Source organism: Accipiter gentilis, chromosome 6 (genome assembly GCF_929443795.1).
Source record: "Accipiter gentilis chromosome 6, bAccGen1.1, whole genome shotgun sequence".
In the NCBI taxonomy this organism is placed as follows: Eukaryota; Metazoa; Chordata; class Aves; order Accipitriformes; family Accipitridae; genus Astur; species Astur gentilis.
The window spans coordinates 27634521-27660218 of NC_064885.1; the positions used below are offsets into that span (position 1 = coordinate 27634521).

General features: G+C 36.4%; 1 protein-coding gene across 1 annotated transcript in view; it reads right to left on the reverse strand.

Annotated features, from left to right (window-relative positions):
• SLC9A9 (solute carrier family 9 member A9) overlaps positions 1-25698 on the reverse strand; it is a 218157-nt gene that overhangs the window by 142971 nt on the left and 49488 nt on the right. Inside the window, exons 5-6 of the mRNA XM_049802899.1 lie at positions 23260-23375; positions 14553-14658 (exon numbers count right to left, since the gene is read on the reverse strand). Coding sequence (XP_049658856.1) covers positions 14553-14658; positions 23260-23375 — 222 coding nt within the window. The remainder of the gene's footprint in view (positions 1-14552; positions 14659-23259; positions 23376-25698) is intronic.

Below are 25698 nucleotides of genomic sequence, written 5' to 3' on the forward strand. Positions count from 1 at the left end.
GGCTGAAGCTATTCTAAACTGTAGCTGGCTACCCACAGCCTCAATGGTTCATTTCAGCAGCTTGGGGCTGCTGAGAACAACAGAGCTGTGGCTGCTGAACCTTATGGAAATTGTTTTGCTCAAGCATTAAGTCAGTGGTGATTATGACACCTGCAAACACCCTTTACTCTGGAGCATTACTCAAGTTCACTTATGGTAAAATAACACAAAGAGGAGAAATCGGCAGTTAGGCAGTGAAGTTGATGTGGATAGCATTTCAGTCCCAAATCTAAGGCAATCACAATGGTAAATATTCTTTTTGTCCTTAAAGATTATAGCAAGAAGAGAAACACTAGAACACACACATTCCCTATTTCTGACTTCTATCTTCAGGGACATTTTTCTCAAAACTCTTGGTACAGTCTTTATTTCCCTTTCCCTGGTACCGGAGTTTCAAATGATAAGCCAACTTTAAACAGTGCTACGTAAACACATGCCACTCTTGAAGAACAATCTAAAAGCTAATTGGAATCTTGAAAATAATTTGGATAATAAAATCCTACCCCCCCCCCCCCCCCTCCCATTTTCCTAAATATACTCCAGGTCACTTAATCAAAGAGACCTTATACCAAATATATTGGATGGTAGTTCTTGCTTTGATAAGAATGCATTATTCATAAATACATATGATAAGGTTTTTGGACACATAACTGGCAGCTGGTCATGAACTATTCCTCAACAGTAAGATGAAAAGAGTTAAGTAAGATCTCCCTTTGTTTAAAATTAATGTATCTGCTATTACCTGTGGCCTAGATCCAATGCACTGCGGAAAATCTCACACAAATTGTAGGCAGCCAAACAGACAATTTTTCCTTCTAGATTTGTGAAGACTCCATTGATTTATGGATAAACATTTAGTATAATGCACTAATTTCCACCACTTAGTTTTAAAATAGATACTTTTCCTAGACAGGCAGTTCCACAAAGCTTAAACACAGCTATCAATAAAATGAAAATAATTCTGAGTAGCTTCATTACCCTCATAATTACTAGAATGAAGGAGTTTTGCCTCACAAACTTTTGCATTCACCTTACTCTAACAATGCGCAACGAAAATGCTCTCCTAGCTATGGGCTAAGTCCTGCTAACTCTAGAAATAGAATGTAAACCTGCGAACATCCTAAAATGATGCTTTAAAAATATCTTTAACATTACTCTGTAGGAATAGAAATACTGTAATAAAGAAGATGTACACTGTTAAATGGCCCAGGAGGCTGAAATATTTTCTTCAGGAATATTTTAATCTAGCTATAACTCTTTCCCAGTGTGTCTGAGGGAAAGAACAGAAGCCTGCTAGGCACTCTATTATTCTCATCTCTCTCACTGTTGTTTCTGCCTGTGCTTGCTACAGATCAGTAGAAAAATGTAGAAAGGAAGAACTGTTTGATTTCTTCTAAGTGAGTATAATTATGCAATGAATGGGAATACAAAATTAAAATGCTGTACGTTTAAAAATGGTTTCACCTTTGTGAGATTTTGTAATGGAGAAATTACTAAGGGAAAATTGCAAGTATCAGTTTATTCAATGTATTATTGGGATGCTATTTTGTTCGAAGTTTTAATTGCATTTAAACCTTCCTTTTCAAAATCCAAATTCTAATGTCACTAAGTCTCCCCAGAAATGTACTGAAATTTCATTATGAATCCAAATAACATATACATATGCATATTACATTCAGAATATGTAGATTATTACAATTAGCAATTAGTTAGGGAACATCAAAGTACCAAATACATTAAGAGGAAACTGATAACAAGACTGGATTTTTTTCTTTGGTGCAATGTTCTTTACAGGAGACATTCATAAGTCCCATTTCCCTAAACGCAGTAGAAATGAACATGCTTTGTCACACTGTCCTCTCTCAGGGCCACTCAGCACAACTGCTGTCCTGGGTGTTTCCTGTCTTTCAGCCTAGCTCATACCTGCAGCATGCCAGGCAATGCCCTAATTTTATTGGGGTGTTGTTTTTTCATGGTTTGTGACTTTACCAAAATGACACCATTTAGACTACATTTCCATGTTACACTTGCACTTTTTTTGAAGACTTTTTCTTTTTTAAAAAATTCAACCATTTTGCAGAACCAGTATAGAGAGAATACATTTGTGCTTATCTTGCACAGAAACCTTACAACCACATAATAACAAAGCTTTCTCACTGTACCACTTTGAAATTCAGACTTTCCACTTGCAAGGGGAGGAAAGAGGAAACTACCCATCTGTTGCTCATGCGTCTTTTGCCCTTGTGAAAATGTGCCAAAATCAAGCAATTTTTTAAGGTTTCTGAAATGTTTAGTTGACAAATCTCAGTAGAGCTCTGATAAACTTCATCAGCTAAAAATCTTCTAAGATCTCATTTGTGTTAGGCATGTGCCATCTAAAACTTAAATATTACTTTTTTCCTGCAATTGGTCCTCCCCAGACTCTGCTATCTACTGTTTTGCCAGCCTTCAGAACTGAACCAGCAGCATCACTCTCTTGTCCTCATTATCTCCTTTGTTTGTCACAATGTAATATGAGGGATAACAAAGAGGAGTGTGTATCAGAAATAAAGACAGGGTATCTCTTGGCTTTAGGGAATGAAGGAGATTGGATTAAGAGTTTAGAGTCCTAGCTTATCTTTAGAAATTATTTCTTTCCATCTCAGATGAGAGACAAAAGGACTGGTTACTGCAGCAGCAGTGGTGCAGTAGGTCATGCAATTCGGGGTAATGGGTAAAGCAAGATAGAGATGGTGACCCTCGTCTGTTGAAAAGATAAAGGAGAGAGAAGGAATAAATTCGAGACCAAAACAAAAGCAGGTGGAAACAATGAGAAAGTGGTGCTCTATAACCATTGGAATAAATTCTAAGAATAGAAATTTGCTGAGTCTCACCATTTAAGTAGCTACGAAATGCAGTAGCTAGAGGTATGCAGTCTCTCCTCCCGGTGCTTGGCACTCAAGGAAGGCAGCTGTGTGCTACTTATATCAATTATTCTCTTTGGTCAAGTGACAAAAGTAAATTCTGAAAACACTGAAGTTCCTAATCCAGAAGGTGAAACATGCACACTGAAATAATGTCTTGGATATGGAGAGATGGAGGCTTTTGTGTATGAAAAAATGAACCTAAAAATTACATTTGATTAAAATGTTTACAGAAGGTGCCTCTCAACTATTCTTCTGTAAGACATGAAAATCTTGGGGCACTATGTAACTTTTGAGTACTTGATAACATTTGCATTATTTTGATGTGCTTTATGGATGATTCTGCATGCACACAGAAGTATATATGTACACATATGCATATGCAAAAGAATTTAATGTAGAGTTATGTCAGTTAACTCTAATAGATTCGGTAGCTTAAGTAAGGATTTGAGTCTTAAAAGATCAAGGCTTGCAGAGGGAACCAGTTTACCTGATGTTGCTGTTAGTAAAAAAAAAAAAGCATTTAGAGCAGGTTAGAATAATGACATTCAAATTAAACTGTACAAAGAGCATGTAGCTTCTGGAGAGGTTTGCAAAGGGATCACTAGACACCAGTGTTTCCTAGTGTTCCTGGGTAGCCACTGGAAATATGCAGTCCATTCTCCCACAGAGTGAATGGGTTCTTCTTTCATGTAATCACAACTTCACCTCCAAAGAATAAAAGAATTTTGATGGGAATTTATCCTGTTGTAAGAAAACCTCTGTCTCTGAGATAGCTGTACTCTTCAATACTGTATTTCTAGAAAGGATTTGAACAGTGAATAGGTATTGGTGTGTATCCAGTGAGTGAAATGGCAAGCTCTCCCTCACCTTTCTGATACATACCCCTCTTCTGTCTTCCCTGCCAAGAAGACTTGAAAAATATGTTGATCTACTGTAAGTACCTGACAGACTCTTATGTACAGTATCTCATCCAGAGAGGATGAAATGAGCCTTCTTTTGGAACACTTCAAGGGAAATAGTATCAATACATTCATTTTAAACTAAAGGGGAGTTGTCTCTGTAAGTAGAATTAGACTCTGTATGTAATTATCTTGCTCTCAGAAAATCTGTCTTATTCACTAGAGGAAGGTTATTTGGATAAGAAAAAACATCTGGAAAAGCTCAAAAAGTAAGCTGACTCGTACCAGGGTGTACTTCAGTTCTGAAGAGTTCCCAATAGAAATCTTTGAAATGAAGAAGCTTTGATGCCAATTCGGTCATTTTTATGGAAAATGTAGCTAAATAATTGCCTCTTAGATGTGATTTGCAAGCACTGCAAGCGGTGTTCTTAATTCTGAGCTTGCATTTCATATTTTTAAATGTTATCAGTTTGTTTGTGTACAAGTGGACAGAAATACCTGCAGCTAGTCTGATTTGATTGGATATGACAAGTACAGACATTCCCAGCTGATTTGAGCTAAGCTACATTTTCATACATCCCTGAGGGCAATCTCCGTAACAGTACTCACTGAAATCTATTCTAGCTTAGCAGACTGCAACTGAAGGCTGCCTATTCAAATAAATTGCATAAACAAAACAGAGCCAATTAGATAACTTATAGCTAGAAAGACCTTTAGCATGTGTTAACTAGAAGCGAAGCAGAATTTTAATGTGGAGCTGATATTGGAAAAAGGCATATGAAATATTAAAAAGTGAAAAAAACAGTGATGAGAATTACCTCCTGAAAACATCATGTTCCAAGTCTCCATTTTCATACTGAAATTCCAGCTATAGAAAGCTTTACAGAAATTCGATAGCATTTTTCCCCCCCTGATTTAAGCACAGCAATGGTCTGTACAGTAAAGCTTATGGAGAAAAAAGAAAGGAAGTTTTATTGAGCAAGGACACCATCACTTTATGTGGGATTTCCTCTCTTCTGGGAAAGAAGCTCTTTTACAGTTCCTGCTAATAGCAAGTTTGGTTAGTTTCCCAGTGCTCACATCTCCTGTTCCAGATGGTCAGTGACGTGAAACACTAATTATCATCAACAAAATAAGCTGGGACTAAACCCTTCCTCAAAGGTAAAAAGAGCAGATGGACAACCATAATTTCATTATTATAGAAGTAATAAATGGAAAGGATTCCTCATTCACCTTTTAAAATCACTCACTAGCTTATTGCACAATTAACTCCTTGCTCTATTCATTTATAAGTTACTCTGTTATTTGACTGTTTGAATGGCTGCTTGGTACATAAGCTTTTCTAAGAATATTGGGAATAGTAGCCAAATTCATCTTGTATAAGGAGAACCAGTAAGTAGTTTGGGTTGAGCTTCCATCTAGCATTTTGCTTTCCTTCAGGTTTTCAGGTAATTCTGTTTCATTCCCCTCCACAGTGTTACAGCCATCCTTCCTCAGGAATCTTTGTGGGTATAAAATCACAAACAGTATTTATCTGGAGCGAGGCAATGGCTGACTCCAGAGAACCAGTTAGTCATTTGTCCAGATCTGTAGCTTACAGGCATTGAAATCCCTAAGTCTTTGTCAAGTATTCAAGGTCATGCAGGTCAGTACCATGGAGCAACTCTTCCTATGCCTGTTACAGTCCTGTGCTGGTCTTACTTTGGTCTGTGAGTTCTAGATCAGGTTTTGCAAAAGCAACCACGCATCTAAGCCTACCACTGTTCAAACTGAGCTTATAGAAGACGCAGTTCCTCCAGTTCTACCAAATTAACTTACATAAGAACGGCTACAAAGAAAGGGTCTGGGGGCAGCTCCCTGAGTTTCTGGCAGAATCTCATCCCTTTTTTGAATTCAGATTCATTTTCCTGATTGCAGCACACCACTCCAGAACTGGCTGTCCTAATTCCTATACTTTTCACAGTTTCTTTACAGTTCAGGAACATGTTTTGAAGTACTGCTTAAAGATTTCAAACACAGACATTCCTAACAAAAGAACATAAAACTGTGAAATCGTACCAGAGAAAAATAATCAGGTTTTCCTCTGCATCCCTATGAGTAAACAAGCTTTTCTTCCCTCTAAAGAGTCCTAGCTACAGGTTTATGTATCACTGTCATGTTCTGTATTTATACAGTATGCCTTATCTTTGTTTCTCACCATGTCTTGTGTCTTCTCACTCTTTTTTCTAGCCATGCCTTTACAATCTCCATTTGTTGCTTTCACTAGTTCAGTTTCTTGCTTTCTCTTTCCTCTCCGTTTCACCATCTCTTCCCACCTGTAGAAATCTACATGCCACCTATTTTCTTTAAGCAGGAAATTGTTGCATGTGTTAATCCTTTTTACCTTTTTGTCATCTGTCTGATGGCACAGGTGCTTCTATTTCTCTCTTCCTTGGCTAGAAGCATGTATCTGTGCACACTTTGTACAGTAGTTGGCAAGGAATGAGGCTTACACATTTTTGAAAAAGAAGTATCTAGGCTGAACAGTTTCATGTGTGGGTACACTAAAGCGATTAACTGTATGCGTACAAGGGCCCACTTATGAATAGAAGTGGTTTTTTACACTATTACTTACATACTGCCATGCCTAGGATGCATGAATAACATCTTGTCTGCACTCAGATACATGTTGGAAATAAATAGGACTTAAATGAGTTTCTTTTTCACTCCAGTTGCTGAAATAGTATGGTAAAAGACACTATGAAACTGCATGAATACATGGTTTAAAAAATGGCTAAAAATACAAGGAAAATAGAGAAAAAAACATTCTTTTTTAATATGTGATGAATACTGAAGCAATTATATTTTTGCTATTTGCTAACAGTGCCTAATAAATCTCAGCAGGAGGTATAGGATACATGCTGACAGACTTCACCATATTCTTAGACTGAATGAACTCCCCGTTACTGACAGATGAGGAGGAAACCGAAACAAAGACAAAGTATTGGCTGATAGAAAAGTCTTTGTTTCTTAATTGTTACACATGATACAAAAGGTTTTGAGATAGTACATATGGAAGCCCACAATGCCACTTTTAAAGGCCACTTCCTGACTATAACTGCAGTTTAAGTGAAAAATATTATATGAGAACATTCAGCTGTCTTTCCTCTCCAAAATTTGTTATTCAATGGGTTCAGGGATCAAAGTGTGGCAAAGTCTATACAGAATAATGCTCAAAGAATGGAAGGTCAAAGGGTCCAAATTAGAGGCAGTCCATGACAAAAGAAGAAAGCTTAAAATAATCATAAAGGGAGCCTCACATCTACTGAGATATGCATCAAGGAGGCACCCTTCATAGCTTTCAAAGCCAATATTATTTCCTGCAAATCCCAGCTCCCAAATCCATTATTCAGCAGCACAGTTACAATATCTTTTCATGTCCTTTATAGAACTGCTGATTTTAATATAGAATACACAAGGAATCACAATGAGAAACTGTGAAAACTAGGAAAGTAACACTTGCAGATAGTTACCTCACTAGGCCAATCACCTGGTGAAATATAAACTGAATATTTGTACCTGTATTTGGTATTTGTCAAATGTCTGTTTCTTCAGTCTCTGATTACATTTTCCTCCTGTGTAAACTTCCTTCAGGGTCAATGACATAACAACAGAATTAAAACCACAGAAGTAATAAAAATACAGGTAAACAAGTAACTAAAACCAGAAAGCTTTAAAGGTTCTTATTCATTTGCTATTTGAGGTCTCTGATCAAAAGAGCTTCTTATATTTTGAAGAGATCTGAACTGAACTGAAATTAGTAATATCATGACTGTACTTACCAGTAAGAATCACCAGTGTGACAGAAGGAATTCTCTTGACTTCCTAAGGCAATTATAGGGATCACTGTCTGAGAAATGTCAACCTTAGAGGGTTCAGCACAAACTGAGCTGAACTCTGGCTTCTGAATTATTTCCTCTGGAAATGGATACTGTTTTTCAACAAATTCGTCTCAGTTATCTTTGCTGTGTTATTATAGAAAGCCCCATACAAACTTCCACGAGAACTTCTGCCAAGAAAGAGTGGTTTGAGCATGATATGAACTTGTATAAGGTACTACTAGACTAGAATGAAAGTATTTTCTGAGCAGAGAAGAGTTATGCTATGACGTGTTGGTACGTGACCACCCTGGAAATATTTAAGAGGAGCCACGAAACTACTTTTACAAGGGATTTCCTCACTGGGCATAGTAAAGCTGACCATCACCTTTATCAATTTGACCTGACCCTCTTCCTCTCAATACTATGCCTTAGTATCACAAATACATTGAATAATTAGAGTTCCTCCTTTGTACTTTATCCTACTGTAGCGGATAAGCTCTATTTATGCTAAAGAAGGAAAGACAAAAGCAAGAAAATGGGCAATCTCTAACTATTTGTCATAAATCTCAAGCCTTTTAAATTATTAAAAAGGGGTCTGGATTCTATGAACAGTTAATTTATCAAGTACAGATATGTTGTCATATGCTGTAGCTAGATCATGAAAAATGGACTTGAAATATATCTACTGTTAGAGAAAAAATATATTCCAAGAACTTTGGAAAATGAAATTTCTTCATCATGGTAAACTGCTTGATAAATCTTTGAACTAATCCATAGAAGCTTATTATGTAGAAAGGGGTTGCAGTGCTCTTCTGCCAGCACAGAATGTTGGGGGGCAAAAAAAAAAAGGGGGGGGGGGAGAAGGAATGTAACCTATTTATTTCAGACCATCTTACCTGGCCAATAGAAGCTCACTGAATTCCTGAAACAATATTGCATCTGTGAGCATCAGTGGAAATATGCATCTCACCAACAAATACTGTTCTTATCAGCAAGGGGTCTGTGCTGGTTTTGGCTGGGATAGATTTAATTTTCTCCGCAGTAGCTAGCATGGGGCTATGTTTTAGATTTGTGCTGAAAACACCGTTGATAACACAGGGATGTCTTCGTTATCGCTGAGCGATGCTCACACAGAGCCGAGGCCTTTTCTGCTTCTCCCCCCACCCCACCAGCGAGCAGGCTGGGGGGGCACAAGGAGTTGGGAGGGGACACAGCCGGGACAGCTGACCCCGACTGACCCAAGGGGTAGACCAGAGCATACAACGTCATGTTCAGCATATACAGCTGGGGGAAGAAGGAGGAAAGGAGGGATGTTCGGAGTGACGGCGTTTGTCTTCCCAAGTAACCGTTAGGGGTGACGGAGCCCTGCTTTCCTGGAGACAGCTGAACACCTGCCTGCCCATGGGAAGCGGTGAATGAATTCCTTGGTTTGCTTTGCTTGTGTGCGCAGCTTTTGCTTTACCTGTTAAACTGTCTTTATCTCATCCCATGAGTTTTCTCGCTTTTACCCTTCTGATTTTCTCCCCCATCCCAGTTGAGTTGAGTGAGTGGCTGCATTGTGCGTTGCTGCTGGCTGGGGTTAAACCACGACAGGGTCATACAAGAATAGGATCTGTTATGCCTTCAGTTCTTACCTAGTTCTAAGAATTTAGCCTTTTGGCGCTGGTCCTAGAATTTTGCAAAGGGAGACTTACAGCCTGACTGTGTCAAAATCTGGGCATTCCATTGCCTAATTTTTGCTAATCGGCATGAATGAACTTTGTGGAATCTGTACAACCAATAGATACTTTACAAAAGAGGCAGATATCCATTTCAAAAGAATCCAGTATTTTTTGTTTACCTTCCTCTTCACCTTTTCCTGAGCCTCCAAGGTTATCGCCTCTTCCTTTACATACCATTTAAGGTACTTAAAAACGGAAAGCCAAACTTCACAAGAAAACTATGCTTGCAGTATTGCTTTCCTCTCTGCCTAGAAATGTCTATACTTGTAAGCCTTCTAAGGCAATTAGCATTTTGACATGGGAGGTCTTCATTTCATATGTCAGCTAGTTTCTGTGTTCTCTGGCTTCACTGCCCTGTGATCCTCAGCCATGCTTTTTATCTCCAAGATTTCCACTTCCTTCATGTATCAAACTGTTCTTGATTGCATATAACAGAGCTAGTAAATCTATTCCTTGCCACATGTCACAGTGTCACATGTCCTGTGTCCTCTGGCTGCCACTCACTTATTTTGATTACTCATGAAAAACACTGCTGAATGTTGATGTCCCTGCTGTCCATGTGACTTCCATATTATCACCTCTTCTAGGAAGGGGATGAAATTCAGGCCCACTGAGCAATGGTACAGAGCCAGCAGAGAAATGAGGTCATGTCTTACACATACTGATGATACAAACACTTCTGACATTGGCTACAATAGAAACATCTCTCATGTAACGTTCTCTTAGATAATTTGTTAGCTGGGAACACACATCAGTATTCATTACTGCTTTCCATATCCTGCACTCACTGAGCACTCAGCATGAGAAAGATTAAATAGCTCTGCTAAATATACTGTCTCAATGCTAATGACCTGTTCAGCTACTTTTCAATCACATCTCAAGCTATTCAATGCTTTTTCTACAACTTCTTCCATGCTTTCTTCATCAAATTTCTCTGCAAATGTGCAAAAACCATGCTAAGTCCAAACCTACAGTGTGTGCGCTCAAAATATATGCGGATGTTTTCTTCAGCGAGTGATACATCATATGAAGACAGAACAATGAAAAAAGGAATGAAAATGAAATAAGAGGTTGATCTTATTTGCTCAAAAATATCCATAAATTATTATTTTTCACCCAAATTCTACAGTCTTCATCACACACAACTCCAACAGAAGTTACCGGGAAGTTTCTCAGTTTTGATCATTAGAATGTGGACCACAACTAGTAAGTGCTAAGTACACACAGTTCACTGTATTTGTAAAGTACTATCTACGAACCTAAGCAATGATAAACATTCCTGGGCCTGAAATCTATGAATTAAATAGATCACCTTCAATATTGCGTCCTATAGCATGAACGCCTATGCATATCTGAAGCTGAACAAACTGCTGCTTTATGATGTTCACAGAAATGGGTGGCAGAAGGTTAAATTTATAGCTAAGAGAACAGCCTTATGTATGCTGGAGCATTTGTATGCTAGATTTTGTTGTTAATATTTTTGCAAAAAAGCTGAAGAAGTTGAAAACCCAGGGGTTGGAGAATACAAACAATGGTAAAAAAGCTATCATCTGGAACCTTTTATGAAACCAATCCCCAAGAAAGCAAACAAAGTCATTCCATGCAGTATATATTATGATACAGCGATACAAGAAACAAAATCTTAAATTATAGTCTTTCATTCTGGAAGCTGCAGAATAAATTCAGGTAAACTTCTTGGTGATGAAGTACAATGTATCTGAAGAACTGAGAATGATTTCTTTCTTAAAAATTGTAATAAAAATATGATTGGAAAGATCTTTTCATAAAAGGTTGCCATAATCTGTTGTCTAAAATTAAATTCCAAATAGTGAAACAATCTCTAATCATAAAGACTATAAGCATATTTAAACACACTCAGAAGAAGGTCAGATATCTTATTTTTCTTACGTACATTTTATTTGTTTGCTTTAACATTAGCATATATAAAATACTTCTACAGATAAAGCTTATGCTGTAAATAGACATAGAAAGCGGACACAGATGCCAAGTCAATCTCCTGGAAAACAAAGTATGTAGGAAATATTTGTGGCGTTATTAGTCATATAGGTTTTTCTGGGTAAAAGCAGACATGTTTAGTCATCTAATAAGTATTGTTTTGTAAGGCTTCGTTACCATTTTTCTTGAATGTCTTGAATCCTTGATACAAAACAGGTTCAAAAATTACTAATTTTGAATATTTAAACCCTTGTTTTCTTCCAAAATGTTTATTTTCTGTGAGAATTCTTACAGACTTTATTAAAAGGAGACTTTTTTCCTAATAATGAAAAGTTATAAGCAACTCTGCAAGTTACTTATATAGGAGAAAATCCTTGTTACATCTATAATACCCTTGCTTATAGAGGCCCCTGTGTATATGAGCTCTCCCAGATGCACAACAGCTTGTCAGCCTTTCTGCAGCCACTACTGCCAATTTGATTCACAGTATCCCTCCTGCATGGGTTATCTTAAAATAGCATAGTATAAATGAAATCTTGCAATTATCACAAACACCCAGGTGTTTGGTATTGTAAGATGGCCTACAGGAGAGTTGCTAATTTGGCCTGGAGAACTTGTGTACCTCATTGGTATTTTCTGAGGGCAACTGGCCACAGTGTCTGTACATACTGTTGCAGCAACACACAGCTCATGTGACTTAGTAAATCTATATGAACAATGTAGGGGTAGCTGGTCCTGCTGCTCTCCTTCTTAAATTAAATGATAAACAGCACAAGAAAAATAGAGGTTGAAGGGAGAAGCTGAAGGAAAAGAGAGGCACCAATATAAAGCCTTGTTGGCAGACAGCCGTACTACCTTCACCTTGCCAAATTGCCACAGCCAGCCATAAGGGCCTTCCCTCTTTTCCTCCCATTTCTGCAGTGAGTTGCTCCTGCAGATGTTAACTTGGTTATTCTGTTAGTTAATGAAAGACACTGTATATTCTCTTACTCTATTTTCTCTTTACCATTACATAGTGTACAAAATGAATTATTGCTTTTCCAGATTTGTAAACATTATTCTCACACCTTTTAAAGTAGTCCCTTATTACTGTAATTATGAACATGTTGTGCTTGCACCATCCTGAAAAGTGGTATGTGTTACAGAGAAAAAAACTAGCTGTTCTTTTGTAGTGACAGAAAAATAAAATTCTTAATTTAAACTTGGTTTGGTTTAGTGGGGTGTTAATGCACTTATGCTGACATTATTAACAGTATATCTTTACTTAAAAGGCTACAGGAAGGAAGATCATGTCAGGTTGCAGAAATATTGTATTTGTGCAGAAGCTGATTATTTAAGCCAGAAATTAATGAAATGTGAAACTAATGATGCTATATATTCTCTTCAGCCTCTACAAATGACTAAATATTTCGGAGAAATCAAAGTATTAGTCACACTGAATATACAGAAAAATACACTAGTTTTCCAGTCACAACAGATCCTATGGTAAAAAAGAGTTGTAATCTCCCATGTACAGCAAAGAAGACATGAGCAGGAGATAGCCAGCATTTGCCTCAGGCATCCTTCCTATAGATTTCTGTATCCATGTGCAGGCTGAGGATCATAACCTAGACTTGTCAGAAACTCATCAATCATGTACTATCTGATAGTACTTTTCTTTCTAGATTTGCTTTGCAGTTCGGTTGCACCTTTGAAAATATCCATATGCTTTGACATCACAGTGACTGAAAACTAGAGACAATTAAAATATTCTGCATCTCCTTGAGTTGCTTGTAGTCTAACTGTTCCATAGCCTATAGGAAACTTGCACTAACAGATGAAGAGTCTAAATGAGCTAATAATGTCTAGGCCTTTATTAAACAAAGCCAAGTGAGAAAGAAAAAAATCTGACTTTGTCACCTACATGCTGCTTTCCAATTCTAATAGCTGCTTTAATGCTTTTCTACCTGTTCTCTCTACTGAGATTTCTATTCTTTGTTTAGTTTTCCTTTTGCGCATTTTATTATCTGATGTACTAGATGCTCTCCTAAGTGATGCATTCCAACCACAGTCACTGAATGTGACAGCTGTGCTGCATCTAATCATGAAATGCTGTGCTTAGACACTTGACAGTGTTTGAAAATATTACTCTTGCTCTAAAAACAATGTGAAGAGTTTAGTTTAGGTGAATGTAACTAGACTGATAATTAGACAATGATAAGTTAAATAGGAATACTATTTTTTTGTATTATGAAACAATTTTGTTTGGGGTTTTTTTTGCAATTTGACTATTATAAGTTTCTCCATGGGGTTTCAGACAAAATATAAAGCTCATTTTTTAACGACTGTAAACTCTGTAAAAGTCTGTTTTTCTGAAGGATAAGATAAATCCTAGTTCAAGGAACTGTACTTTAAGGAGAAAGGTGGCACTGAATTGAGGCTTACTGTGAAGCATCTTCAAGCTTCCTGGAAAACTGAATTTGATTTTGCAGAGTTCTGTTACTTTTAAGATTATCTGAGAGGATTATTTGTATTTCTAGCAAAGCTCTAGGAAGCATATAATACATGTAGAGTGGAGTTAACTTGAGATCCTGTTAATCGTATACTTAGCAGCTGTGTTTTTAGGACAGCACATACTTGTGTAATTTTTGGCCTATCACTTGTGATATGTTTGAGGATTCCCGAGAATAAAAAAGCTATATATAAATTTAAGATAATATTATCAGCTGAAGCTCTGTCAGATTCAATAGGCAGAATTAGATAAACTGAGCTGCTCTGTACCACTTCGTGGTTTTAATCTTGGAAAATAATAGATTGCAAAAAATAAAAAGAACCTATCTCCAGTTTTCTGGTTGCCCTGTCCTAGGTGCTCATTCAGCATCATTTTTTCAAGATATCTTGTTTAGATGAGAAAAGAAATAATATTAAGTTAAATTTACACATTTTACAGAATATACTGCTTTCTAGGTCGAAGAAAATGAACTAAAATTGCATTCTGGATACAGAGTTACCACTAACAATACTGGAATTCTGGTATTTAACAAACCAAGAACAACTCCAGAACTACATCTCTGTAATGAAATCTTCAAATGTTATACCTATACTTGCACAAACTATATCAGTGAGAATTATATCAGCAATTAAAGCTCATAATTATCTCACCAAGTAAAGAATGGAGGTGGGTGTACTTACTATGTCAGCACAATAGCCACAGCATCATTTAGGACACTCTCTCCAAACAAGAGTGTGTACAAATCTGTATCCACATGCAGCTCATGGAAAATAGCAAGGACTGTCACTGTATGGAGACAAAGCAATGTGAGTTTGTTATTTTCATATTCCTCTGGCAGTTCAATAAGTAAAGCAGTGTTAGAATATGGGGTTTGAGAGGTCTAGTCCTATATATTACCTAGGTGGATAACAAAAAGTTAAAAGGGATCAACTGCAGTATATAAGATCCTTAAATCTAGCAAGTCTCTGAGTTTTGGTGCTTCAGCTGAGTTAGGAAGAAACTTTCCCTCTCATACAGAGAATCACTCATAAATGAAAAATGTCACAGCATATTTTACTGTGCATAAAGGACTGTGATGTTGTGACCAAGGAGAAATAAGGGTGCTGAGAAGACTTGGGTTTTGCTATGGACTTTGTGTGTGATGAGAGTAGCAGTTTACCTATTTCAAGAAGAATGTAATAATGCTTATCCATCTGTTATGCATGTTCACTGAGGAACATGCATAATAACCTTATACTCTGTACGATCAAGTCACCCCCCTGTCATGTCAAGTGTAGCATATCTGTATTCATGAAGGTCTCTCATCCAGATCAGGATATCTGATACTTGTGACCCATTTTAAGGTTCCTTCAGCATATCATTAACTTAAGTCTCTTCCTTCTCCCTGAGTTATATGCTATATTGGATTTTTAGCTTGCCAGTGTAATAGAAAAAAATAGAGTATGTTGAATTTAAATTGAAGTTGGCAAATCCTTTAGACACACATCCTCAAGGACATTTAGACACTTGGCTCATATTCAGGAGGTTAAGTCCTATAGACATTAAAGGACACTTTAGTTGTTTTATGCCTCAGTTTCCTTACCAGTAAGCAGGGGATCACAATCCTTTCCAAGGTCTACCTAGTACTTAATGATCTCCAAATTAAGAAGGCTACCTATGTTCTGTGTTGATATTATTATTCTCTCTTTATATGGACAAAGCAGAGCTTTCTCTTTTCAATCAGAATTTAATGTAAAGGCCCACAGTTATTTGTATAGTTAAAAATTACACAGTAACTCACTGCTTCACTGGTGCTTGTTCTAGTACATAATTGTGCAATTGACTCAATCCTCATAGCCCAGGAATCCCAAAGATTAGTAGTGCCTCTGGGATGCCACATTAACATCTGACATTTCAGAAATGAAAATTATATACTTTTACATTGAGGTGACTGCTGATAATTCACACAAAAACATGAACAGGTAATTATGCTTTGTCTTAATAACATTTCTTGGAACTTCGAAATCATTACTGATAAGATTTTCTAAATGGCACTTAAATATCTGTGTAATCTTAAAATCAGTTTACAAATCCAAAATAGATTCTTAGTTCTCCTGTGAGATTTTATGTCAAAGTAATCTCTGTTGATGTGTTATCTTTGAAGAATTTTGGAAGTGTTATTCTACAGAAGGCAATTTAGGAGATGTGTGTAGCGGAACATTTGCTGATATAGTTATATTTAAATTAGCTACGTATATTTAACCATCCTGGTAACCTCACCCATCTACTCGCAGTGCAGTTATAATTTAAACTAGGAAAAGAGTTCTTTCCCCAGAACAGCTCAAAAGTGGAAGAAGTTTTATTGGCAACAGATATTTTCTTGGTTCACCAACATCTATATTCAAGTTTTTGCTCGATTAGCAATGCTGCCATAATATGCTAAATGTGGACCCAATTTAGTCTCCCATTCTTTGATGTTATTGGCATAACAGGAGACTTGTTTTCTAAAACTATTTGCCACTTCCAGCTTTTGCTTATTAGCTAATTAGTTTGAGCTCACATTAATAGTCCCTCCGATAATGATAGAAGGAAAAGAAAATAGTAATCAAAGTCCAACATTGGTATGTAAGTGTAGCAGGCCAAGCCAATTAGACGGATGCCTACACATTTCTCTCCTTCCTCTTGCCTCCTAAGAAAACAGCTTTCTCTTCTTGCTTTCTCTCCTGACTCTACCCAAAAAATCTGACTTAAAATCTTTTCAAATGAAAGCAAAATAATAAAGCAAGCACAGTCATGCATCAATTGGCTCTTTTGGGAGAGACTCCCCAGTTCACCCAGTTCTCAGAAAGTATCTTCCCTTTCAAATGTTTCTCCCATTCCCAATGGAGGTTATTGGGTCTTCTTTACAGCATTGCCTGTCCCTGACTGAAGAATTCAGGTCTCTGCTTTGTCCATATGTTTGTCTGGCCATATGTTGTCACAGCAAGCTTCAGCCATACCACTGCTAACAGATATTTACCTGGTTTGTTTTTAAAGAACTGAAGTGATGCTGGGTCCACAAATCCCGAGGGAGACTAACCTGCTCTTTCCTATTCATATAATTTATAAATGCAGTTATTCCTGAATGTCTAACCTAAATCTTCCCTCCTGCTCTTCAAGTCTGTAATTTCCATTCCTAGCCTAATGAGACATGAATAATTTGTCACGTTTATTCTTTTTTTCATTCCAGCAACATTTTGCCTATTCAGAGACTCATTTCAGACATCTCGTCCCTAAACTGACTCACTTCTTTCAATCTCCTCCTTTCAGTAATGTTTTCTAGCCCTCTAATCACTTCTAATCAGTCCATATCTTTTTTGAAATACAGTGCCTAAAATCAGATCCAAGTGCTGTAGTTCACACTTGCTGTCAAGAAAGAGAGCGAAAAGATGCTGTAGAACATGTTAATAAGTCCTGTTTTCCTTTTTTAGGTATGTATTAGGACTGATGACTCATTTTCATGTTGTAAACTTGAAAACCTTTTCAGCAGTGAATACTCACTTCTTATCTTCTATCTATGAAGTTGATAATTTCAAAGTGTAGCATTTATCCTTATTGGTTTTAAATCATTGAAAGAATCATACCGAGTTCTAATTGTGTCCTTCAAGGTGTTTCAATCTCCTCGCAGCACAGTATTATACATTAAACAAGCATCCTCTATTGTATTAGCCAATTCATTAATGAAAACGTTAAATAGTATCTGCATAAGAACAGAGACCTGCATAATCTTTAGCACATCCAGCCCATTTAAGAGTTCAATAAAACATTTTCACCTCGTTTTGCCAACCACCATGTGCTGGTTTTGGCTGGGATAGATTTAATTTTCTTCGCAGTAGCTAGCATGGGGCTATGTTTTAGATTTGTGCTGAAAACACCGTTGATAACACAGGGATGTCTTCGTTATCGCTGAGCGGTGCTCACACAGAGCCGAGGCCTTTTCTGCGTCTCCCCCCACCCCACCAGCGAGCAGGCTGGGGGGGCACAAGGAGTTGGGAGGGGACACAGCCGGGACAGCTGACCCCGACTGACCCAAGGGGTAGACCAGAGCATACGTCGTCACGTTCAGCATATAAAGCTGGGGGAAGAAGGAGGAAGGGGGGACATTTGGAGTTACAGCATTTGTCTCCCCAAGTAACCGTTATGGGTGATGGAGCCCTGCTTTTCTGGAGACGGCTGAACACCTGCCTGCCCATGGGAAGCGGTGAATGAATTCCTTGGTTTGCTTTGCTTGTGTGCACAGCTTTTGCTTTACCTGTTAAACTGTCTTTATCTCATCCCATGAGTTTTCTCGCTTTTACCCTTCTGATTTTCTCCCCCATCCCACTCTGAGGGAGTTGAGTGAGTGGCTGTGTTGTGCTTAGTTGCTGGCTGGGGTTAAACCATGACACACCATCTAGTAATTTCCTCAAGATCACATTTGCCTTCATTAATTATGAGAATCTATGGATATAGTTCAGAAGGGGCCTGTTAAAAGGGATGTGATACTGTTCTATGGAATAAAGTTAATTGAAATTACTCTCTGGATAGAATAATAACTCTAGGAATAATCATTGTCCAAAGTAGTCACATCATGTTTTGTCTGATGGATGACTTTAAAACTTAAGGAAATTAATTTAAAAATTCAGTATTTGCTATCATATACCATAGTAACATGTCTAATATTTGAGAACCTTCGTATCTAAGTAAAGATTATAGATACTACATTGCAGTAAGTATGGCCTCTCTGGCTTTCTGAAGGCACTTTTGAGGAACAGTAAGTAGGGCTTGGTTTTTGTGTGGTACCTACTCAAAGGCTTGTATAATTCATTAGATACAGTATGTGTTATGAAAATACCAAACTACTTTTCATTAAAGTACGCATCATCTCTTCATCTCTTATTTCAAACTAAGCATACAAGGACACAGATAGAGATAGGTAAAGAACTAGAACTAGAAGGACAGGTAATTGGGGGACAGCAAACAAACATCTTTTGTGGCAGTAGAAAACTGACACAAATAGAAATAACATGTATCAGAGCTCCTGACTCAGAAAGGGTTGTGACCTTCATTAAAAAATACAGTAATGGGAAACATGAAATAGAGAAACATCTAAGAGTTTTGCAGTAGTTGTGCCAACAGAAATCTGATTCACTTCTTCCTTGACTTCATGGGCTGAGGTAACATCTTTTAGATGCTAAGCTTAGCATGATTTTGGTTGTACCCAAGTCAGAACAAGTGTCTGTGGAGCTGGTTTTTGAAGGGTATCTTTTGACATACATAGGAACAAATTGGCTTGTTATTAATTCCCGTAAAAAGCATGTATAACTGAAATATAGCAAACTACAACAATTCTTAAGCTAACTGTATCCAATACTTCTTTGCTGTTATGTTTAGAAAGAATAAGGAAGGTCAGAAAATAAATGAGACCATCATATAAGGTACTGGTATTATTGTACCTCAGTCTTCTGACTAGAACTATCAATATCTTTCACAGCTCATGGGCCCAGTTCTTTTAGGAGGGCAGTATCAAATGGGAAGAAAATGAGATGAGAGAAATCTCACTTATATTTCCTATAAATTTTTCTCTAAAAATAACAATTCCAATTTTAATTATGGTCTCCTTTCCCTACTAATCAGTCATGCCACTCACAGATTAGTTCAGTGGTGAATAAGAAGAAAGCATAAAAATATTTTAATTTAAAAAAAAATGTATAAACTCTTATATAACCAGTGTATAAAATGTATTAGCTTGCTGAATTTATAAATTATGCTTCTTAATGCAAAATCCTTTGATTTTATGTGAAACAGAAACTGCTCTTTCTCATAAATATCCAATTTTATCAATAACAAAAGCAGTGCAACTCACATCTCCAGTTCTGCTGTAACCATAGTAACTTCAAATAGACAAGAGCCTTGTAATTATTAATATGACCAAAGGTAAGGGAGTTCATATAGCTCAGGAATAGCTGTGCTTCAGCAAACCTTCTGAAGGTAAATCTGTTTTCTACGCTTGAAATGTCAAAAGTTTAAAAAAAAAGAAGTGCTAAAGATACATGAAATGTCTTTGGATTGGAAGGTCATTGCACAGAATGTGTTAGTAACAACAGCTAAGATAAACTGCCAAAGTTGTACTTTTCAGTTATTTTTTGATGGTGAAGGCAGAGGTCAAATCTTTTCATTCATGTGCCAGTTTTGTTCTGTCATTCACCTTATTCCATTACAACCACTGGTACCCTGAAGCAGCCTATTGCTGGGGCTTATTGCTGTGTCTGCCTTTCAACCACAAAGGCCAGTTGTTGTTGGAATATCCTTATCCACACTCACATGTGAGGCAGTTTCATTTTGAAGGTCTCTGATGTTCAGAGACCAAGAGCTGGGGGCTCCACTTGCCACACCAGCAACTTTTCCACAGTCTCTTTGCCGCTCTTGATGAGTGATGCATGTACCAGAACATAGGGAGGAACTGTTCCATCCCCTTTGAAAGGATCACACCAAAAAAATTCCAGAGTCAGGTAATATTAGAAATCAAAAAACAATACTAACACAAGGGAAACCCTTTCAACATTTACAGAGATGAAGTAACAAGAAGATAAAAATATAAATACTGGTCTGTCATTTTAAATCAAAGACTAGTGAAGGGAGAATGTGGGAATTTTAAAATTCTATAGCTTAGAAATTAAACCTCTCACCTGAAGCCTTGAAATGAGAAGCTTTTTCTGCTGAAATGATAAATTATTGTTAGGAGATATTTCCTGTAAAATGAATGATTCACTTGAAAGTAACCTTGCTTTGTCCCTGAAGTTTCTACCTTTTCTTTCTAGAGACCTGAGAGTTTTTTGAAGCATCCTTATGTATCACAGATGTTTAGGGATCACAGCCTATAATACAACAGTCCCAAGCATATCCAGTCATAAATTAATTTCTTAATCTTAGTTCAAGTGCTAGTTTTCTATATAAGTGAACCTATAGCATATAAGAGCAGTTTTTCTGAACTAATTTTATGCAAAAATCTCTATGTTAAAGATCTTCAAATACCATTCAAAAATAAAACCTACAGAGTGCTATGACATTATCTCCTTCTTCCTAACAATATCAGCAACTTTTAGCTGGCATACATTTGTTTACTGCCCTGGTAAAAGTCTTCATTTAACATGTAAACATCTACCAGTCATCTTTACGATTACAAATAAGGAACTCAATCAAAACAACTTCTGTCAAGTCAACAGATCAGTTTTTAACATCTTTTGAGACTTAATTGCTTTCCACAGCCAAGGGAAATTAAATCTCTTTTTTTAAAATGAGCTTATAATCCTACACAGTGAAGAATTAAATGAAAAATCAGGTAGCAAATTTGACAGGAATTTATTATTTAATCTTAGGACAGTAATTTATTACTCTATCCTATTTCTATAACACTAACAACATTTTACCAGAGATTTCTTTTTTTAAAAGCTAGATATTACATATAAAATCATTAGACTGATTATTTTATGCAATAGTATGTATCAGTCCTCCAGGGGAACATGTTTTAACTGATTTTGGAATTCTAATGAGCTCTTTAACATGGCTTGAGATTATAATTCACTAGCAAATCCTACAACACAATGAAATATTTTCAACAATGTCTACCATTTAATTAAGCAAAAATTTCATTCAAAATTACCTAAGTCTTTGAGGGACTGAATTTTACAGATAAGATTAGTAAAAACATGAAACAGCTTAGAATACTGCGACTAGATAGGGGAGGGAACAAGACAACATTAAAAAATCTCTTGGACATGCACAGACACTCTATATAAGCAGAAGAGTAACTACAAACAGTATTAATCGATGATAGTTTATGACACTGAAAGCAGTTTTCTTAACTGCAGTGTTAGCTTTTTAAGCCTATTTAAAAATCTGGGAAAAGTAATCCTTGTCACTTCTTATTCCTTCCAGGGCAGGAGGAGCTTCTCTTTTTTTTTTCATGTTTGTTCCAGATTAATCAGTGGTGATTTAATACTATTATCATCAAAATCAGTGCATTTGTTTTACATATTTCCCCTCATAAGTGAACATGTTCATTTGTGAAACTAAATAGTGTTGGACTGGAAAATGGGAAAAGAAACTAAGCCAACTGCAATACTCTTATTCATGGCACAATCAAGAAATGTACTTGGAAGCTGTAAGCAACCTTTTGTTCCATAAGCAATTTATTTTCATAGGTTTCCTTTGTGCTTTCTGTTTCTGTTTTTCTCTCTTGCTCTGAGGATAGGCTCCAATCATGTCCTGAATCTTATTAAAGTACTTGGGTGATTTTATAAGTGGTAGCATATTGGATGCTTGGATTAATTTGAGAACAACAATTTGATGCAGCTTTTACAGCAATCTTGCAACAACCAGTTTTGTAGAAATAAATGGGTTTACACCATATTTTTAAACCATCAGAACGACAAATCACAAGCTCAAAGTCATTTGTTAAATATTGAGGGTTCGTTTAAAAAATGGAACAAATTTCTAGAACAGTGTTGCTTTTTGTCATTTCTTTTAATAGCCAGGAATTTGAAATATTTATTCATAAGTTTCTTAGAGAAGCTTCTCAAGGCTAGTTAACACTAATGCAGCATGTCATGTGCATCACAAAATGCTTTCTGTTCTACTTCCTGTAACAGCTCAACTGAAAATTTTGCAAGAATCCAAGGTACACTTGCAGACTTTGTACTTTGTCTCTTTATAGATAACATATAAAAACATCCTTTTTTCTCCTCCTCCTTCACTATTGTCCCACAGATGCAAAAAGCAATACTTTCCTTTTAATATCAGAGTACTCTTACTAACATTTTCAATGTAACAAAACCCAGGCAAATCTATGAAACCTAGGCTAACTTTGAGGTTAGCCCTGTTTCAATTAGGAGGTTGGACTAGAAGACCTCCAGATGTCCCTTCAGATCAAAATAATTCTGTAGTTCTGTGATTCCAAAATTCACTGAGTCTGTTTCCCATACTTGGCAATTTACTGTAACTTTAGGCTTTAAATCTCACATCTGTGAATTCAAGTCAACCTGTTGGTATCTATTTTTTAGTGTTGTATTTATCATGAAACACTGCATTCAAATTGTAAACTGATACCTTAAATCCAATATTTATATGGCCAAATCTGAAAGCTACGTTCCCCATATAATTTGTAAAATTTGTGAGCTAAACATAGGTAAACCAGTTACTAAAACAAACACAAGGGATCTCTGGAGCCAATTTGACTTACGATTATCAGAATGTCAGACCAGACATTTAACAGCTATGGGAATAAAAAATCAAGAACAGAGACTTTGAACATTTCTATGGCACATGCAGTTTTTATGTTCTTATTTACTCTTCTGACTTTTGAGAAAGTAATTTATTTTAAACAGTTACCTGGATCTGTGGCAGACATCAGCGATCCAAAAAATAAACAGTCAGTGAAGTGGAATTCCCATCCTTTCAACTGGCCAATGTGTACCATGGCCTTCACAAAACCATACATTATCAACCTGTCAGAGGAAAGATAAGACAGGTATTCAGACAGAGTATGTAACACTTATGCTTAATTTACAGTATTAAGCAGGTTCTTATTCTCTTCAGCTTCTTTTAAACAAACATATCGTGTGAATACTTAACATAAACGGCTACCATATAAAAATTCTAATTCCTACTCAACTGTTCAAGTATTGTATTGAAATGTCACAGACAATTCCAAAGCAAAGACTTTTCTGAATAATTGTCATCTTCTGGTAGCAGAGGACAATGCTTTTAGCTGTTTATTTTTCAAAAGGAAAGATAATGCAAGCTTAAGAAGACATTATTAAGACTAACTTGTCTAATGTTGTAGAACATTTAAACAAAAGCAGTTCTACTATCAGGTCTGTGGCTTGCTCTAATATTTCTAAATTAATTGTTTTATTCTATCAGCTCTCAAATGTTAGCTGTATTCAAAGTTCCAGATAAGGTCTCCAAGCGAGACAGATATTTAAGAACTCCGAATGACAGTGACGCAATAAAGTCACACTTTAAAATGCACTGCTAAATCCTCGCTAGTTTCAACAGGAAATGTTATTGGTTTATATAACTAGGTAATGCCATCTGAGATGTGTATTCTAACAAGAATCTTGAAATACCTTGAAAAAAGGAATTAACTTCTCAGAACTTATAGTTGATTTTTAAATTTTTGTACATTTCCAATCTATTAATAAAAAACTCCATTGCATTCAATACCTTTTCCATAATCACAACACATAAATTTATAACTGTGCTCTTCTAACTACAGACTTTAAAAAAATCATTTAAACAGGGCTGCACGCATTCACATACCTAGCCACGTTTTGCCCTCAGCTATACTCCTAAGATGTTTCTGAAGTCACATAAGTACAGAAGATCTGAGTGACAGATAAAGGGCTACTAAACAAACAGCCTGAGAATTAATTACAAATTGTTTTCAGATACTTTACCATGCTGTAGATTTTCTGAAGTATAGTAACCTTATTACATTAAGAGGGAAGCATTTAGGCCACCACAGAATTCCCCAATGGTCCTAAGTATTTGTGTCTGTCTTTACATAAGCTGCCTAGCAAACAGTTAGCCACCAGTTGTTCTAAAACAATTTATGCAGCTGTGGGTCTCCTTGATTGATGAGCTCACTTTCTCTCCATTCCCCCAAAAATAATGATTCAAGACCCTGCAGTGAAGTTAGTCTTTTTATCTTGAGCACAAATATGTCTGCTTCAAGGAATGAGTTCTTCAAAAACTGACTGTGGTGCTGCTATCCTGATTTGCAATTGTCTCAAAAGTCAACAGTAATGGAAGTGAACACATGCATGCCTTTTAGAAATAATTGCCCAACCTGCTTGCCATTTTGACCAGAGATACTCTTCTGACTGAGTTAAAAATTTTTTAAAATAATAAATAAAATTAAGCTTTGACTATCTGGCAAATTTAGTCATGATAATTCTTTAAATACCTAGTGTAGACATCATCCTGGTCTTTAGCCTTGTTTCTTATACATTACTAAATATTTTCAATATGTCTCTGCTTACTGTCTGTACAAAGTTGCAGGTGAACTGGACAAAATTTGATTCAAGAGTCTTTCATGGACACAGGAGGTCTAAATTTGCCATAAATTTTAGTACAGTTGAAGACTGACAGAACTTGGTCTTAATTGACATATCTTTCAATTTTTGCCTGCACTGAAAAGGGAAATAAAACTGAAGATCAGACTAAACAATGGTGCTGATTTAACCACTGAGGTCTTAACCCTCATCCACCAGAGAAAAGAGAACCACAAACTCAGAATATCATACTTTTTTTTAAAAAAAAAAAAATTCATGAACTACTTAATACATTTTGGTAATGCTAAAATGGCAAAGGTCCAATTTTTCAAACGTAAGCCCAACTAAGTGCAGACATACATTTGGATTATGTGCGAAACTGCTGGCTTAAATAAACCACAAGAATCTGTACTTGTACCTCCTCCATCTAACACATATGAAAACATGCAGAGAAATAATTTCCTATTGCAAATTAACTTTTAAAATGCACTGGTTTATCTTTTCTTTAAAAGCTGTATATTTTTAATGAAGGTAATACATTGAAATGATCATTAATCACTGTTTATCAGTGATTTCTCACTAGACACAGCCATACAAAATGGAAACCTCCATTCAATTTAAATAACTTTAAATAACTTTCAAGTATCTTTAAATAACTTTAAACCAGAAAATTTTATTTCATTTTAAATTATAATTTTCTAGTAATCTCAGAATTTGATTTCTTGTTATCTTCTCCAAACTATACAAAAAGTCCATCTAGAGGCTATTTTGA